This window comes from Emys orbicularis, chromosome 8 (assembly GCF_028017835.1).
Source record: "Emys orbicularis isolate rEmyOrb1 chromosome 8, rEmyOrb1.hap1, whole genome shotgun sequence".
In the NCBI taxonomy this organism is placed as follows: domain Eukaryota; kingdom Metazoa; phylum Chordata; order Testudines; family Emydidae; genus Emys; species Emys orbicularis.
The window spans coordinates 101,748,611-101,765,252 of record NC_088690.1 but is presented as its reverse complement, the minus strand read 5'-3'; the positions used below and the strand labels follow the sequence as shown (position 1 = coordinate 101,765,252).

The following is a 16,642-nucleotide window of genomic DNA, read 5'->3' as shown; positions in this document are numbered from 1 at the left end:
ATACAGATGTCCGAGCTACCGTGTGCTAACTTGTGTAGTAGGAGCCAATGCAGTAGAAGAATATGCAAATAATCAAACGGTCTCAGAAACTGACAACTCTGCACCCCAATCCTCTCTGTACTACGAGCCATCCTATCTACATGGGGAAGCACTTGACTTCTCTTGAGGGAAGCTATTATCACTGATTTATTCAACTCACTTATTAGAGCTTCATTTTGGTACTATCCTTCATTCTCCTTAGCTGAACAAAGCTGTGGAGATCTGCATCTCATGGCTTACTGTTCAGATTGGCTTAATTTCCCCCGTGGAAATAAAATCATGATGAAGTGTCCATTTGAAAGTCATTCCCATTTATTTTAAGCAAACAATAAATACTGCTCAGATACAAGCTTGAACACTTACAATTTTACAGCAGTAAAATTCCTCATTCCTTCAAGTCATTCAGAGCAGTTCTTATTTCTGGACTTCAAATGCTGTCCCATGGAAATCTTGTTACTTTCAAAGTACGTAAAGGTTCAAAGCAACCCTTCTGATCAGAATACCCTGAACTTTGTAGATGCGCACCTAACTTTAGAGGAATGCTTACGACCCACAACTCAAAATAAAGTCAACAAGCTGGATTAAATCTCTAGAAAAACTTCCTAACTGTAAGAACAGTAGGACAACGGAACAGACTACCTAGGGAGGTTGGGGAAGCTCCTTCGCTGGAGCTTTTCAAAAGGAGGCTGGAGAGCCATCTCTCTTGGATGGTTTAGACATGACAAATCCTGCATCTTGGCATAGGGTTAGACTAGATCAGTGGTTCTCCGACTACTGTACCCCTTTCAGGAGTCTGATTTGTCTTGCATACCCCCAAGTTTCACCTCACTTAAAAATTACTTGCTTACAAAATCAGACATAAAAATACTAAAGTGTCACAGCACACTATTACTGAAAAACTGCTTATGTTCTCATTTTTACTATATAATAATAAAATAAACTGGAATATAAATAGTGTACTTATATTTCAGTGAATAGTATATAGAGCAGTATAAACAAGTCATTGTGTGTATGAAATGTTAGTTTGTACTGACTTCGCTGATGCTTTTTATGTAGCCTGTTGTAAAACTAGGCAAATATCTAGATGAGTTGATGTACCCCCTGGAAGACCTCTGGGTACCCTGAGGGGTACGTTTACCCCTGGTTGAGAACCACTGGACTAGATGACCTTTGTGGTCCCTTCTAACCCTATGATTCTTCTACTCTTATTCACGATGTCAACAAGTAGCTTCACTAATTGCCATGTGATCACTTATGGAGTAAGGTATCTTTCAATAAAGGTTATCAGAGTTAGTCCCAGTGGGATCAGCAAGTGCTCAACACTCAGTACCTCTACTAATCAGGCCCTCTATGTAAAATAGGCCCCACTCAAAGACTCAGGGCATAACTTCCCCACAACTTTGGGATAGTTTTGATCTGGATCCAAAAGGTAGGTCCTATTCTGAGAAGTGCAGAACACCTGAAATGTCCACTGAAGATAATCAGTGTCATGGCTGGTCAGCCGCACCCAGTATCAGACTTTTTGTGGCTTTGGCCCATCTCTGACTAGGCCATACTTTATATGATTATTGGATCTTCCTCTCTGCACTATAGAGCAGTCCGGGTCAGGCTACCAAGAAAAATTTGCACGGAATCAAAGTCACAAACTTTTCAACACCACCTTTCTCAGACTCAAAACTTGAATCAAAGGAAACTTTGGTAAGGGAAAGTGCAGTCCAGACAGTTCCTAAGAAACCCCAAACACGTGATGGCTTCAGAAGCAACTCCAAAGCCACAAACACAACAACTGGCGGAGGAGTCTGCCAAAGAGCCAGATGCTGTTTCTGGAAAAACTGTTATGCAGCCTTGGTTTTTGAGTCTTGTACTGCCATTGAAAAAAGGAAGAGGAATTTATGAGATGTGGGCTCAACCACTGCATGTTTAAAAAAAAATAATCAAAGAAAAAAAGAAAGAAATTAATTCTATATTCGCTATTTAATAAAATGCTGCCAAGTGCTTCCCGTACTGTGTGCATGATGTTCTCCGCTAATAGATACGTATAGCCGAGTGAATTACAGACAATCAGTGTTAAAATGAGATGGCATCTAGGAGCAAAAGACATTCCATCAGCAGCTTAACCTTTGATTCTTAACAGAGCCAGAGGCAACTGAAAAGAAGCCAATGCAACTGCTACTAAAACACACCAACGAGCCAGATGCCACAACTAAAAACACCAACCTCTCTAGCCTTGCACCCAGCATTTGTAATCACCATCCAAACAGGATGAGGAGGAGTTGGAACGGAACAATGTGCTCCAGTCACAGCATCTCACTGCAGGCCAGACTGATGTCTTAATTTAACTATCCAGCAAAATGATTAGCGTTTACTACCCAGAGGTGATACAGATCTACTTTGTATAGGGTCAGTGAAAACTACCATCTCAGCCTCTCAGCAGAGTCAGGGTAGGAAATGTACTCTTCCCTGTTCTTAATAAAACAGTAATAATCAGAATACTCAAAATGCACAGTGCTTGATCACCTGTCGATTTCAAAGCAAGTGAGGAAGGAGGAGGAGGGATCATTCTCTTCCTCCCTCCCCGCATTTTGCAGTTGGGGAAACTGAGGGTGTGTATACACTGGAGATGTAAGGTGTAAATTCCAGCTTGAGCAGATATCAAGCTAGTGTGCTAAAAACAGGAGTGTAGTAGTGGCAGTGAGAGCGCCAGGAGGGGCTAGCCGCCCTGAGCACATACCTATCGTCTCAGATGGGATCAGACTCGGGGTGGGTAGCCCCCTCACGCTGCCACGGTTACACTTTGTTCTTAGCACATAGCTCGATCAGAGCTAGCCTGGGTATGTCTTCTTGAGCTGGAACGTACCCCTCCAACTCTAGCGCAGACATTCCCTGAGACTCAGAGAAGATAAGGTCCCGATTCTGCCCTCACTTAAAGGGTGAAACTCTTACTGACTTTTATGAGAGGGCAGAACTGAGGCCTAAATGACTTGTCCACGGTGGCACAGTGAATCTGTGGTGGAACAGAGGCTTGAACCCAGGTCCTGACCCCCAGTTCTGTGCTCTACCACAAGCCTACCCTGGGCAGGGCATAAGCTCCCAAGTATCTATAATTTGCTATATTTTCCACAAGATAGCTCAACCACAAGTTTATCAACATAAAAAAAGGAAGGAAAGACCTAATCTGGTGATGCTTTTGCTTCCACGTGCCCAGGTTTGGATATGAGTGTTTCATATTATATGATGGAACTGGAAGCATCTGTGATTACAAGTACTCTCAAGCCATTAGCAGAAGTATCTACCTGGATAAAGATCCTTCTTGATCAGTTGCATCTGGAGATGGAAGATCTGCTCCTGAAGTTTGCAAATGGAGTGTTTCATTTTCTCCCGCCTCGTCACCATGTAGCAGAGATTTCTAACCTGCAGAAACACAAGAAAGAGTTTCCACTTTCTGAGTGGACTCTGAGAAAAGCCCCAGCTGCTCGGCAGTGCTACTGAAGAGTCAGCTGACCGAAGGTGGCTCTCTAGATGCTGTCCCTTCTCTGTTGCTCAGAGAAATCCCAAGTATTATGATTATGTTCTACCGTAGTGCCTAGGAACCCTTAACCAGGCCCCAGGACCCCACCATGTTAGGCGCTGTACAAAGACACTCTTCTTTTTATCCTCATTTGTCTGTTCACCTTATGCTCGGATGCGTGATGCTGTGATTCTGGTATGCCCAAGTGATTTTGAGTAGGTCAGGCCTGCAGGATAGGAGCCATCAACAGGCTCCTGGTCTAGCAAAAAAGACATTCAGAGAACAGGGACAGAGGCAAAAGGCTTCAGTTCTGGCTCTGGGAGCCCGAGCCTTGCAGGAGGGAGAGGGCCAGGAGCACTGTGTAAGTGGCAGTAGCTGGAGTTATTATGCGTGCAGAGGCCAGAAGGCACAATGCATCCAGGGACACAGGGACAGCCTGCTCACCAGTGGCAGATCCTACACCCACAGAACGTGTAGCATGTGTTCTCCCAGTACAGCCCTCCAGACACTAGCCAGCGTGCAAGAGGGAAAGAGGCCATGGCTATCTCCACACCCAATCCCTATTTGTCCCCGTTGAGGTCTGGAACACTTCTGGCAGCATTAGCTGCTCCGCTTGTGAACAGGCAGCCATATCACAGCTGCCCCCCGCATGGAGAATGTTAGGGGGAAGGGACTTTCCTGGGATTTCTTCCTCCCACCCATGCTCTGGGGCAGTGGACTGTCTGCTCCTATTAGGCTGTGCCTCCAGCATCCATGGAGAGGTTGCTCTGCAGGCCTTCTCTGATGGGAACCATGGACGTTCAGAGGGCACGGCCAACATATGGACCCAGTAATGGCTCCTATGCACAGATCCCCACACCGATTGCTGCTGATGGCCAGGAAAGAGACACACATCGCTGCTCCTTTTGTACCCAAGCTGTGGGGCAGTTATGGCACTATCCACAATTGGATTCCTCCCTCCACTCCTGGGCAAGTGAAGACCCCAAACAGAAAGGTGTGCACAGTGAACAGACATGCTGGTCACTGAAAGCTTGCCAGACCCTTTGCTTTAATCTACAACACATTGACAGACTCTATTTTATCCACATTTTGCGCACAATGTTTCAGGCTTCGGTTTATTTGAGGTTTTATTTGCCACCTTCTGCAGAACATAAAATATCAGGAAGTTTGATCTTTACCTTTACCATTGAAGTCAAAGTTCAGTAACTTGAATTCAGGAGAAAGGTCTGGACTTCAGCATTAGAGCTTCCCCGTGCTTCAGTCCAGAGGGTCCAAGAGATGTAGGAACTAGGAAGTTACACTTGACCATCTGGACCCAAATCCTGGTACAATTACTCAAGATTAACTTTCAGTACTTGTTGTGGCATAATCTTTAAGCCATGCTGCTGATCTGAATGAAAGGATTCAGTAACTAACATCCATGGAGGTGGGAGCAGGGCGAGGCGGGGCAGGGTAACTTGCTTTACCAATTTACCCAGTTTTGGTTTTGGGAATTAGCTTTACAACCACTGGGGTCGACAGATTTGCTTAATTTAACTCGATGGCTATTGTGACAGACATAATGAAAGAGTTAATGTCTGTAAAGTGCTCTGTGATCCGTGGATGAAAAAATGCAATAGAAGTGCAAAAGATTTTATTATATGCGGATATTTAAGGACCACAGTAAAGGCTTGGCAGGCAAAAAGCGAGGAGCACATCCAACTATCAAGCCAGGTTGTCAGCTAGTGCAAATCAGTGTAGCTCCACTGACTGTAGTAGGGCTATGCCTATTTACACCAGCTGAGGATCTGGACCATACGTGCCTTAAAAATTGTACAAATCCAAAGATTATCTGGTATGTTTTCCCCTGGGTTCACTCCTGCAGTTCTGATTCATATGTTCTATTTAGGGTGACCATACGTCCTGTTTTGGCTGGGACAGTCCCTTTTTGAAGCCCTGTCCTGGCCATCCCGACTTTTTTGGCAAAAGTGGGCATTTGTCCTGTTTGTTCTTGCCAACTTCATCAGCTGGCAACAGCAAGTGGTACAAATGTCCACTTTTGTCAAAAAGTGGGGTGTGGAGGACCTGGGGGGAGTGGGGAGCGGTAAGGCCAGCCCCCGGGGGAGGTAGGGCTCAGGCTGCGGGCAGGCAGGGCTCGAGCGAGCAGCGCCGCCAGCCCCGTGCAGGCTGGGGGGTTGCCCTGGGCGTGCGCCTCGGGCCAGCCCCGTGCAGGGGAGGAGGGAGGGCTCAGGCTAGCCCCAGGGGGTGTCCTATTTTCCCTTTGGGAAATATGGTCACCCTAGTTCTATTGAAATCAAGAGGAGTTTTGCATGCGTTTGGGCTGCAGGATTAGGCAGTGAGGAAGTTATCCGCCATTACAATAATAGGAGCAAAATATGCATTTATTTGAGAACTGTGCATGTAAAACTATTTGCACACCCTAGCATAACAAGCTACTGAAATCAGGGACTCCTCATAAAATTGACTGTTACAGCAGTACAGCGTAAAGGGAGCCCAGGTTGGTGGGTCAGGCGGGCTCAGTCATACCCCAGTTCCAGGTGGCATCCCAGGGGGAACCCGTCACAAAACTTATGCCAATATACTCTAGAATCTTGCTCACTGCACCATCCTATATGTTGTTTATTCATAGAAGTCAAATATTTGCCTTTAGTTGCTGTGTATTTTGTCCAACATGGAGAACTTTGTTCAAAACAAGAGAAACTTTCTGTGTGCAAATGACAAAGCTTCAGAAATAAGTCTAGTCATCAAGAGGTCGAAACTGTCCCAAACCTTCTAGGACTGTCACTCTCCTGAAGTCCCAATACTTGTAACCTCCCCATCCCTCTCCAGAGAAACGCTAAGTACTGTACACTTCAGGAATTTCAACGGGGAAGTAAAAACCTGCACAAGCAAAGGCAGCCATAGACTGAGGGGAGAGGGAGGAAAAAGTAGCCCAAGTGTTACGTTACTTCCTTACAGTCATTGTGCTGGTGCATGTCCAGGACTCCAGCGCTCAGGACTGACATCTGAATTCAGGATCAGTCCTCAAGCTGAAGAACTGCAGCCCTCCTCTGTTTGCTCTTCCAGTCCAGTGCAGGGTAAAAAATAACTGCTCTCCTCCAACAAGACTTTGTTTATGGTTCAAGCCTTTTGTCACGCACTGTCAGTGACACTGAGTAAGGTAAACAGAGGCGCAGCTCTGATTCCGTCCTGAGCCCACCTGATTTCCTGGTTCTTCCAGTCACTGATGAGCCAAGCTCTGCTCTCATTAATATTTTGTCTCAGCCCACTCAAGACCTATCCATTTACAATGGATGAACTCAATGGACGTGCATGTGGGGAACTCAAAGTTGAATTTGCTCTGATATCTTTACCAGTGCCAGGTTCAATCCTGCCCTCTAATGAGAGACACAGAAAGCTGGCCACACCTAAAACACAGCCCCACAGCTCAGGTCCCCACAAGGGCTGGGTCTGTGAGTCAGGTGGCATGCTCACCCCCATACAAGTTGCCATCAGCTGCAAACCACTAACTAGCAAACAATGGGTGCACATGTTGCTCCTGCTCAGCAAAGGACACCTCTCAGCCAGCCCTGACCGGCAGCATCCCTGGAGCAAAAAATGCAGCAGGCATCCTCTCTGTTTTCCATTGCTCCACTGGTGAGGGCAGGATTTGGTCCCTAATGTGTAAGCTGCTCATCTGAACTTCTGTGCCGCTGGTTAAATGTCAGATGCACATGCAGAGGTTACTGATCAAAATTCCCTCGGCAGCCTGCAAAGATGGTGCAGTTGCCAAGTGATACCAGCTAACATTTGTCTTGTGCTGAATGTAAGCACTGCAGTTTTTGTCAGCCTGAAGTATCTGTGGTTGGAGTGACAATCTGACGCTGTCTCCATGGCTGTGTCTTTTGGGGGGGGGTGGCGGAAGAGGGTCAATATTTTTTAGAGGAAATGTATTGTCTCTGCTGTAAAACAGAAAATTCTAATGGAATCTAATCTGACTTGACAGTGAGTGTTTACTCAGCCTCCTGACTTTCCAAAAGCCACAGCTAGATGGGGGCTCAAGAGGAAGGCAATAAACTAGGAGACAAAAGTTAGTTCCTAGGAACTGACATTGAAGTGAATTGGCCACAAGGAAATTTTCAATAACTTGTATTGACACACCAATAAATTCTTTCTTTCTTTCTCCCAATCTGCTCTATCCAAATCACTTAGCAGACCTTGTGTATGACTCACAGATTACCTAGACTGAAAGTGTTCAGGAGCCTTTGTGTCTCTAATAGTGACACATCAAACCTGACCTTTCTCCGCCCGCCCCCCCCACCTTCTCTAATGTGGCTACCAAAATTATAAACAGCAGTCCTGTGTGTCACGGGCTGTTTCTGAAAGCTTCATTGCCCGTGGTAATGGGGAGACATCATGTATTTACATTTGCCCCATGCTCTGCATTTGCTCGCTCTTTACCAATGAATTAATGTCCATGAATTTTCACACTGACAGTGAGCTTCCAGGATCTGAATTGTAAATAACAGCCTAGACAAACAAAACAACTGCTTGTAAGTGAGGTAATTAAAGACGGAGAGCCCCTGTGCTCAAACAATTATTATGCTTTTCAAAGGCTCTGAATGCAGGAGGACAATCATGGCCATTTGCTAATGGCATGATGTTTTTTTCAATATTAAAAATAAATTGTTAAATAGGGATAGAGGGAGATAACAGAACCACAGAAATGGAGAAGACCTATTAAATTATCTAGTCCATCCCCTTGCAAGTGCATGATTGCTACCCGCAGTTCATTTTCTAGCAGTTTGTCCCAGTCAGTGAGGCATCCATTATTTCTCTTGGGAAAACTATTCCTCAGTGTAATTGATCTCACTGCCAGGAAATTTTCCCAATATTCAGCCTATTTCCTTTCTAAATTTGATTCTGTTATTTCTAGTGATATCCCCTTGCAGCCCCCAAAATAGTTATTCCCTCCCTTGGCACGTTTGTGTCCTTCCCAGATTGTAGGTGGTCCTCCAGTCCTCTTTCTTTCACTGCTTAGCCATGCTATACATATTTAGCTCTTTAATCAGCCGTTTCATCAATTCTGTGGCTCTTATCTGAACTCCCTCCAATATGACTGCATCTTTCTGGTATTGAGATGAGATGGGCTTTACTGCCAATCCCTTCCTTTGTAAGCTACAAAGTCATACATGATTATCTAAACATCTAGGGGTGTTGGAATTACCTCAGGACAACTGGGAAGCACTTACTTTGTAGGAGGGAAAGCTGGTCTTTTTTTTTTTATAATATAAAGAAGTGATTTATATATTTTATATTTTAATATGTGCCCTTCTTTTTGTTCTCGATTGAAGCAAACATCAAACTGAAATTTCTTTATGAGGAAAACAACTGCCTCTGGCAACCTGTGTATCAAAATGTTTGGCAGTATCTTTCCTCTATGATTTTGTAGTTTTGAAAGAAAACATTATTTGCCTCTGTTTAGAGATTGCTATTTACACTACTAAACAACACCCCTCCTGCCTCCCCCGGCCAATCTCTGATGCCGACCTGATCCCCTTGGAAGTGTAGAGCTTTTTGTTGAAGCTGATTTAAACAGACCAATACTTGGAGTAGGTTAAAAACAAAATCCTGTTAGAGTTCTGGGAACAGAGAAGTGGACATTTCAGTAGAGGAAATTTGCTGAAAAGGAAATTTAAAAGTGCTAGAATCATAGCTGTTAAGTGATGGCAAATATCTATTAGGTCATGTAGTCTACACCCCAAGGTTCTCTAGCCCACTCTCCCTAGTCTTGTCTATCTCTCTATTCTTCTGTATGGATCTCCACTACAAAAAGGACATGGTCTAACAACCTCACCCATAAGAACATCTCTACCTGATGTCATCTGAGATCAGGCATGCCCGTGCACACCTTTGCTCACCACGGCACCAGTCTCATGGCACATGCAGAGTCTGTAGCACACTGCCCAAGGCTCGAGCCACTTAGCAAAACTAACTTGGACCCCTAGTAGCTCTTTAAATCTTAATTCTCTGAAGCAGCAGTGGGTGTTGGGCATCAGCGAAGACTGAACCCGACTGGGTGATATCAGTTTGGGGCAGATCAGTGCACTAGTTTGAGCCACAGGTGTGTGCAAAAAACATTACAAGAAGTAGAAAATGTTATTCTCAGGTCCTTTCTTTAGGACCTCTGTCTCTCAGAAACTCCAAGGCCAAATGACTCCAAATTTGCACCACTAAAGCTACCCCAGATCCTGAGAGGCACAACAGTTTTCAAGACAATCTGCATATGTATGTGGAGTTTACAGCATGCAGACAAACAAGCTGTTAAACAGAAATCTCATCTCAAACTCAACTCCATTAGTGCTACTGCCCTGCTATGATATTAAGGACTCTGACTGGCACCTAAAGTTGTCCTGCCTCATGCCAGTGTGAACCTCAGCAGCAGGATTTTGTACCAGCCACATCCCATTCATGGAGTGTACGGGGAGCCCAGCAGAAAGTGTGTTACACTGATCTAAACATCATGGCAGTTCAGGCATGAACAACGGAGGGAGGAACGGAGAGTGTAGGTGAAGATGTACTTGGACAATATTCGTAAGGAGACAGAAGAATTGATATTTCTGTAGAAAAGACACAGGATTCAAATGACAGCTCAGCATCCAGCAGAGCTTCCAACTGGAGAAGGGTCTGTAAGTGAGTCACATAAAGGCAGAGAGAAAGACCAGGGTGATCAAAGCTGGCGTCTAAATTCCACAAGCAAGTAGCTCAGTTTAGGCTGCGTTAAACTGTAATATGTTTCTGGATGATCGGGCTTTCACATCAGTTAGGCAAAGATTTATCTGTAGTCCCAATGTTCCTGGAAAGCAATAGCATCCGGAAAGCAATAGCATCCAGAGAGTATTTCTGAGTGTGCCTGATTTAAAATCCCATTCTTAGTAATGGAGCTACACTTGATGCACCAAGCCAGAATGGACACGACAGGAGCGAGGTTAGCTCAAGGCTAACACATTCCCTGTCCTAAAAATAATAATAATTAATAATCTTCTCTTCTATTGGGTCTTTCTTCTGAGGAGCTCAAAGTACTAAACAAACACTAACTAAGTCTCACAACAGCCTTGTGAGGTAGATAAAGGGATGTACAAGGAAGACATCACTCCCAACCATGGCCCACTCCAAGAAGCATCACCTACCAAATAAGCAGCACCACCTTCTGCTGCACCCTGGAATTTCCTTGGAGGTCTTCCATCCAAGGACTGACCAGCTCCCTCCCTATTTAGCTTGAGAAAGATGGCAATATCAAAGCACAAGCTAAAATACGCTTTTTCCTGCTTCCCTCCTATCCCACCTGCTCCCCTTAAGTGCTCAGGACAAACTGTGCCACTCTGCCAACCTGCTCCTTTCTCTCTCTCACTCCTGAAAGACCAGGCCAAACTGCAGCTGAGGGCTGGCCTGCAAGTGTTCTGTGCTCTCTGTTTAATCCCCAGCTGAACTCAGCTGTTTCCTCTGCTGAGTGATTCAGGCAGATTGGATAGCACTGATGGTTGCACTGACTGAAGGAGAAGAGGGGATGGCACTTTGTAGATGGGCAGTCCTTCCACACACCAGCAAGGAGAAGTGTGGAATATAGGGAGGAAGGAAGGTTCGTAGCAGAAGAAACAAAGTCCTAGTTTCCCTCTAGCTCTGTCCAGCTTCCCTTCAGTACCATATAAGCCTCCCATAACCCATGCCTTAAATTTGGCACAGCCGTGTAAGCCGCATTGCATCTAAGATGTCCTCCATGAAGGCCTATATTCTCTACTTTCAGGGCATGGACTCCATGCTCTAATAGGCCTTTCCCATAAATCTATGACCCTATTTCCTGGGCACTATTCCTTCCTGCTACAGTGGTTTTCAATAGCCATTCAGTGCTTTGGCATCCCTCTCTCTCCCCACTGCCAATTTTGTGTCATTTCACTACACATTTTGTACTGCTTCTTCCCCTTCCTATTTTTGTCTCTCCCGGCACCTTGCCCCCCTGCTCATACTGTCTCTGCTGACCCTACTATTTCTGTCAGCTCCGTGCCTGTATGCAGTCATTAAAATGAAATTTACAAGAATTTATTGTTATTGTAACTTAGCTGACATTGACTCTTCCTTAAAAAGCCAACAGGCAGAAGCCCTCAGGGTTTTCCTTCCTCTCCACAAACTCACGTCAGATACAGAACACTCAGGTCAAACAATGGGCCCACCAGCCTGTGAAGGGGACCTGGGATGGTCTGACGTGCAGTGAACCTGCCTCAACGGAGTTTAGTGTGATACACCCCAGGTGGCATGTGTCATAAGGTTCTGTCCATTCAGAGATCTCCCAGAGGAGGTGGCCCATTTCACGCTATGGAGACAGCTGGACCAAGCCATGAAACACTCAGTCCCGCCAGCCCTGCAATTCACTTCTACCATTTTATCTGTCCATATTGTTTTGTTTTTAGACAATATGTAAATTACATTTCTGTTTTTAATGTGAATGTCATGCTGGTGGAAGGTGCCGAATTGCCAACACTGGACAACCTCTATTTTGGGTCCAATCCTGCGCCCCTGGAGATCAAAGAGCAGGATTGGGACTTTCAGCCCCAAAATGGGTAGCTGCAGTGTTGGTTTTCGGCTGCACTGCACTGCCAACATGCCTCTCCTCTGTTCTGGGGGGACCCCATCTGGAGGAGCGAGGAGAGTCCGGACTCCAGGCACATTCAGTCTTTGACCTCTCTGCTGAGACTGCCAAGAACTGTCTCAATTGCGCTCGTGGTTTTGTGATGAATGCATATGTCCACTAGGAAATGGACTGGACCGAAAAGCCTATACAACTTTTGTTCGTATTTTAAAAGGAACACCTACACTTAAAGATAGGGAACGTAAGAAGTGGGATGACTGAAGGGTTGCTAATGAGCTGCATTATGCAGAATTCTAGTCACTGATAACAAACAGGCAGATCAGAGCAGAAGTGTAAGTGAGGCCTTTTTCGTGGCCATAAACTATGGAAGGGAAGTGACTGTCAAGGAAGTCTAACTAGGTCAACAGACATGAAGACAGCTTCTTCCAGCAGACACTGGCCCATATTAAAGAAGCCCTGGCAGAACAACAGAGTAGGTCCTTAAACCAGAAGTTGTACTCACCCTCTCTAAGTCTTGCCTGAGATGTGTGAAGAGCTTTAAGCGTCGGTACAACACATCCTGCTCTTGCTGAGCCAAGTTGTCCACTTCATCTGTTTTTGGTGTCAGCAGTGGCTTGTTGCAATTCGCTTTCCTCTTCAGCTTCCAGTACTGATAAACGAAATCCACCAGCGACTCAGTTAGGTCGAGGTTCTCGGCTACCTCGGAGGGCTTTACAAGTTCATAGAAATCCTCTTCCAACTGCTGGAGCTTCTGTTTTCGCAGCGTGACCTTTTCCAAGTCCAGCTGGGCTTGGTCTGCCTCTGCTCGTGCCTCGTCTGGAGGTTTGGTGGCCCCACTGCTGTGCTCAAGGCAGAAGGATTTGAACTTCACTTCATCGTTCTCTGCTAAAATAGTCCGCATGTCCAGATTGTGGTCAAAAGCGCAAGTGACGTGGAATGCAGTGATGCAGGCGGGCATGGAACACTGGAGGAAAGACAAAGCAGGGAACCCAGGTTATTTCACTCACCGCCCATCATTGCACACTGAGGAAACGTGCTTACTCCTGTTAAATCACTGTACACAAGACATCACTAACTACAGCGGCACTTGGCCATTGCAACAGGACGACGAGATGTGTGAGCCTGGCCTGACTATAAAAGGGATCACCCTACTGTATGTAATGCAATAAGTGACTTTGCACGTTACTCCAGGCACCCAGCTGCTTGACAGAGAAAAGCAATAAGAACTTGACACTGTACAAAGAGCAGACACCCATACTGAGAAATGAGTATATTTCCCAAATCTCATGTGTGTACGGCTGGTCACCATAATTTCAAGCACAAGAATCTTCATTAAACTGCTACCTCCACTTGGTTCCTTTCAGTCTCATCCCTATGGCCCTTCTGATGCCCCCCACATAAACCAGGCCTTTCTGTTGGTTATTATAAAAATAAGCTTCATCCAATAAAATAGGCAATACTGTTCTTGTCAACACTATAGTCCAATACTATGGACAAATGACTGTAGCTGGGTAAATGAGCCTCTCCCGACAGAGAATTAATTTATTTCTTATTGTAATTTCTCTCTCTAAATTACCTTAGTTTTCTTTTTGTTAACTCTAAAAACGGTCTTGCTAATTTTATCTGAAGTCTAGAGAGGGGGGTCACAGTGCATGAGTAAAACAGGAATCTAGGGAGCTTCTAACGCTCCTGGAGCACAGGGCCTTCATTAATAAGTAAGCAGCTCCTATTGAAATTCCACTCCCTCTAGTTAGCTTTAGAAAAAAGAAGGGGAAAAAAAGAAGAAAAGAAAATGGAACCCTAGCTTATTTAGAACAGACAATGTGAAAATGAACATTAAAATCGGTACAGGGATTAACTTGCCGTCCAAAGTTATTTTAAATTAGAATTTTAAACAATTTTGCTAAATTCCCTCATAGTTAAATTATTCTGTCTGGATTCTACAGGCAGCAAAACCTAAATTATGAGTTTCCATTGAAGCCAACCCATTTCCCAGCTAACATGTGGGCTGTACGCACTTCAGCACATTCTCCTCCCCAGCCCTCCTCTATTCATTAACTATTTTTTAATGGCTCAGAGTGTCAGGTAATTATTTAAGCCATAATCCATGCAAAATCAGTCTATTTCAGCTGCTAATGACCAGTTAAACAGCAATAACGAGCCATTCTGAGGGGCTTATTACTGTAGACACCACATTTAGCAGTTTATATAACATTATTCTGGGGGTGGGGGGAGCGGAGTGAGCAGTTCCAACAAGAATGACCACATTAAAACGTCTGATATTTCCTGAAGGCTGATGACAAAAATACAGGATGTTGCACATTTTTGGTGAGGTTTCGGGTAAGTTTTAATTTTCAAAAATATAAATTCCAGTTGTATTTAAACTGCAAAAACGTTATTGTTTTTTCTCTTTGTCCCATCGGTCTTGGCTTCCTGCCCTGTTATTAAGTTACAGAGCACATGAGCTTTCAACCTTGCTGTTTTTAGATATTTCCCCTTGACTTTGTTTATAAATTTGCCGGTGCTTATGAAAGCAAGAGACTAACTAGACCCAGGCATAGAGCAGGCAAGTGGTGTCCAAGTTAACCTCTCACACAGCTCTCCCAAAGCCCATTAAAATCAATGGAAAGATTTGCAGTGACTTCGGTCAGCTTTGGATCACCTCCATCCTGATCTTTCGCACGCCTGCTATTAATTCTATGCAGACATCTCTGATGAAGAGGGGCTGCCAGTTGTGCCACAGTACCCAACAGGGGTCACATTCAGGGTGGAAAGAGACCACGGAACTTATCTAGCTCTGAGTTTGGACATCATGGGATGTGGACAAATGCCCACTAGGCATTAGATTGAGATTACTGGGCCCATTTGAACCACAATCCAAATCATGTTTGAATGCATGTCTCCCCCTCTTAACAGATTTAAATATGTGGATACCTGATTTCTAATTGTGTTAATGTGTATCAAAAAAAGCAAATTCCACTAAAAAGTGAGTATTTACCTATAGTTACCACATAGCACTGCTAACTAAGACACCATGTTATTTCCCTATACCAACACTGAGAAACAACACCAGTACACCAGATAACACTGTGTGGTAGCCATTGGTAAATGGTGAGGTTTTGATGGCTACCACTGTTGCTACTGCAGAGCGAGCGGGAGTCTTTTTGCCTAATACACTGACAGAAGTGCTAGCAAAGTTCTGAATACAGAATCTTTATTTCTGCTGATGCTATGAGGAGCAGAGATACCAGCTTGATCATCAGACGCCAGATTTTTTTGGTAGAGCCAGCATATCTTCCTTTGGTTCTTAAGCTGTGTACACTTGCTGTGAAAGTCACTGGGACAGAATATATTCAACAAAGTGATACAATGTCATTCGATGGAGTCACTTTCCTGACTCTAATGGAACTTTAAGGTTGGACACCTTTGCCAGCTGTAAGTTACCTTGATTGAGTTTTCTTGTCTGGTTGCAAAATGGTTATTTTACTACATTGCGCTATCTAGCTACTGATGTAGTCAATCGTATCTTTATTGGAGTAACATCTGGGGGCACTTTAAACCAAATCATTGAGAAGATCCTTTGTGCTGTTATGTGCATCATTAGCTACTGTACCATAACAAAAGTGGACACTCAGAACTGGCTCTAGTGAACCAAACTAAAAAAAAATGGATGCATCAGTGTTGCCTTCCTCCCTGACTATTTACGTCACAAACAGTATTAATATCATTATTCAAGTGCCTGTGGCTTTTGCCAAAACAACAGCCTACAGAGCGCCCTTTACACAGGAAAGATTATCTGCACTACCTTAGAAATAAAACAAATCGAATGACACTCGTCCTGGATTTCTCCTTTGACAGATGGCAAGCAGCAGTTGTCAGAGACTGTGCCCCAAATGCAAATAGAAAATAATTAGCAAGCTCAGCTGACAGGGCAACAATGAAAGGTACCTGTTCCACAGCAGCTACCAAAGGACCTTGCATAAACTGACAATAAAAAACATATTGATCCATCAAATCATTCATGAGCACAGAATGCCAATGGAATGAGGCAGCAGTCTGACAAGCTGAATGAGCTGAGGTATTGCAGGCTAGGGTAGCACACTGGATTTCACAATACTTATGACAGTAACAGAACACAGTGATAATGTTACTGTATAGCACAGGGGTGATCAAACTGCAGTTAAAGTGCGGCTCGCGGAGCCCCCCCACCCCACTCTCCACCTATCAGACTGGAAGGTCAGGGGACTCGGGGCTTCTGCCCTGCAGTGGGATGGTGAGGCCGGGGGATTCTGCCCAACAGGAAAGGGGGTCTAGGGGCTTCAGCCCCGCTCTTGCTGAAGGCCAAGCCCAGGCCGGCGCTTCCCACAGGGCTGAAGCCTCTAGCTGCACCACCCTGCCACAGGGCAGAAGCCCCAAGCCCTGGCAGGTACGCCTGGCTCTCGAGCCTCTGAAGATTATCGTATGCGGCTCAG

The 16,642-nt window shown here is 44.9% G+C and overlaps 1 protein-coding gene across 1 annotated transcript in view; it reads right to left on the bottom strand.

Moving 5' to 3' along the window:
* The window catches only part of JADE2 (jade family PHD finger 2), a 136,582-nt gene that overhangs the window by 9,916 nt on the left and 110,024 nt on the right, over nt 1-16,642 (bottom strand). Inside the window, exons 9-10 of the mRNA XM_065409261.1 lie at nt 12,673-13,134; nt 3,333-3,450 (exon numbers count right to left, since the gene is read on the bottom strand). Coding sequence (XP_065265333.1) covers nt 3,333-3,450; nt 12,673-13,134 — 580 coding nt within the window. The remainder of the gene's footprint in view (nt 1-3,332; nt 3,451-12,672; nt 13,135-16,642) is intronic.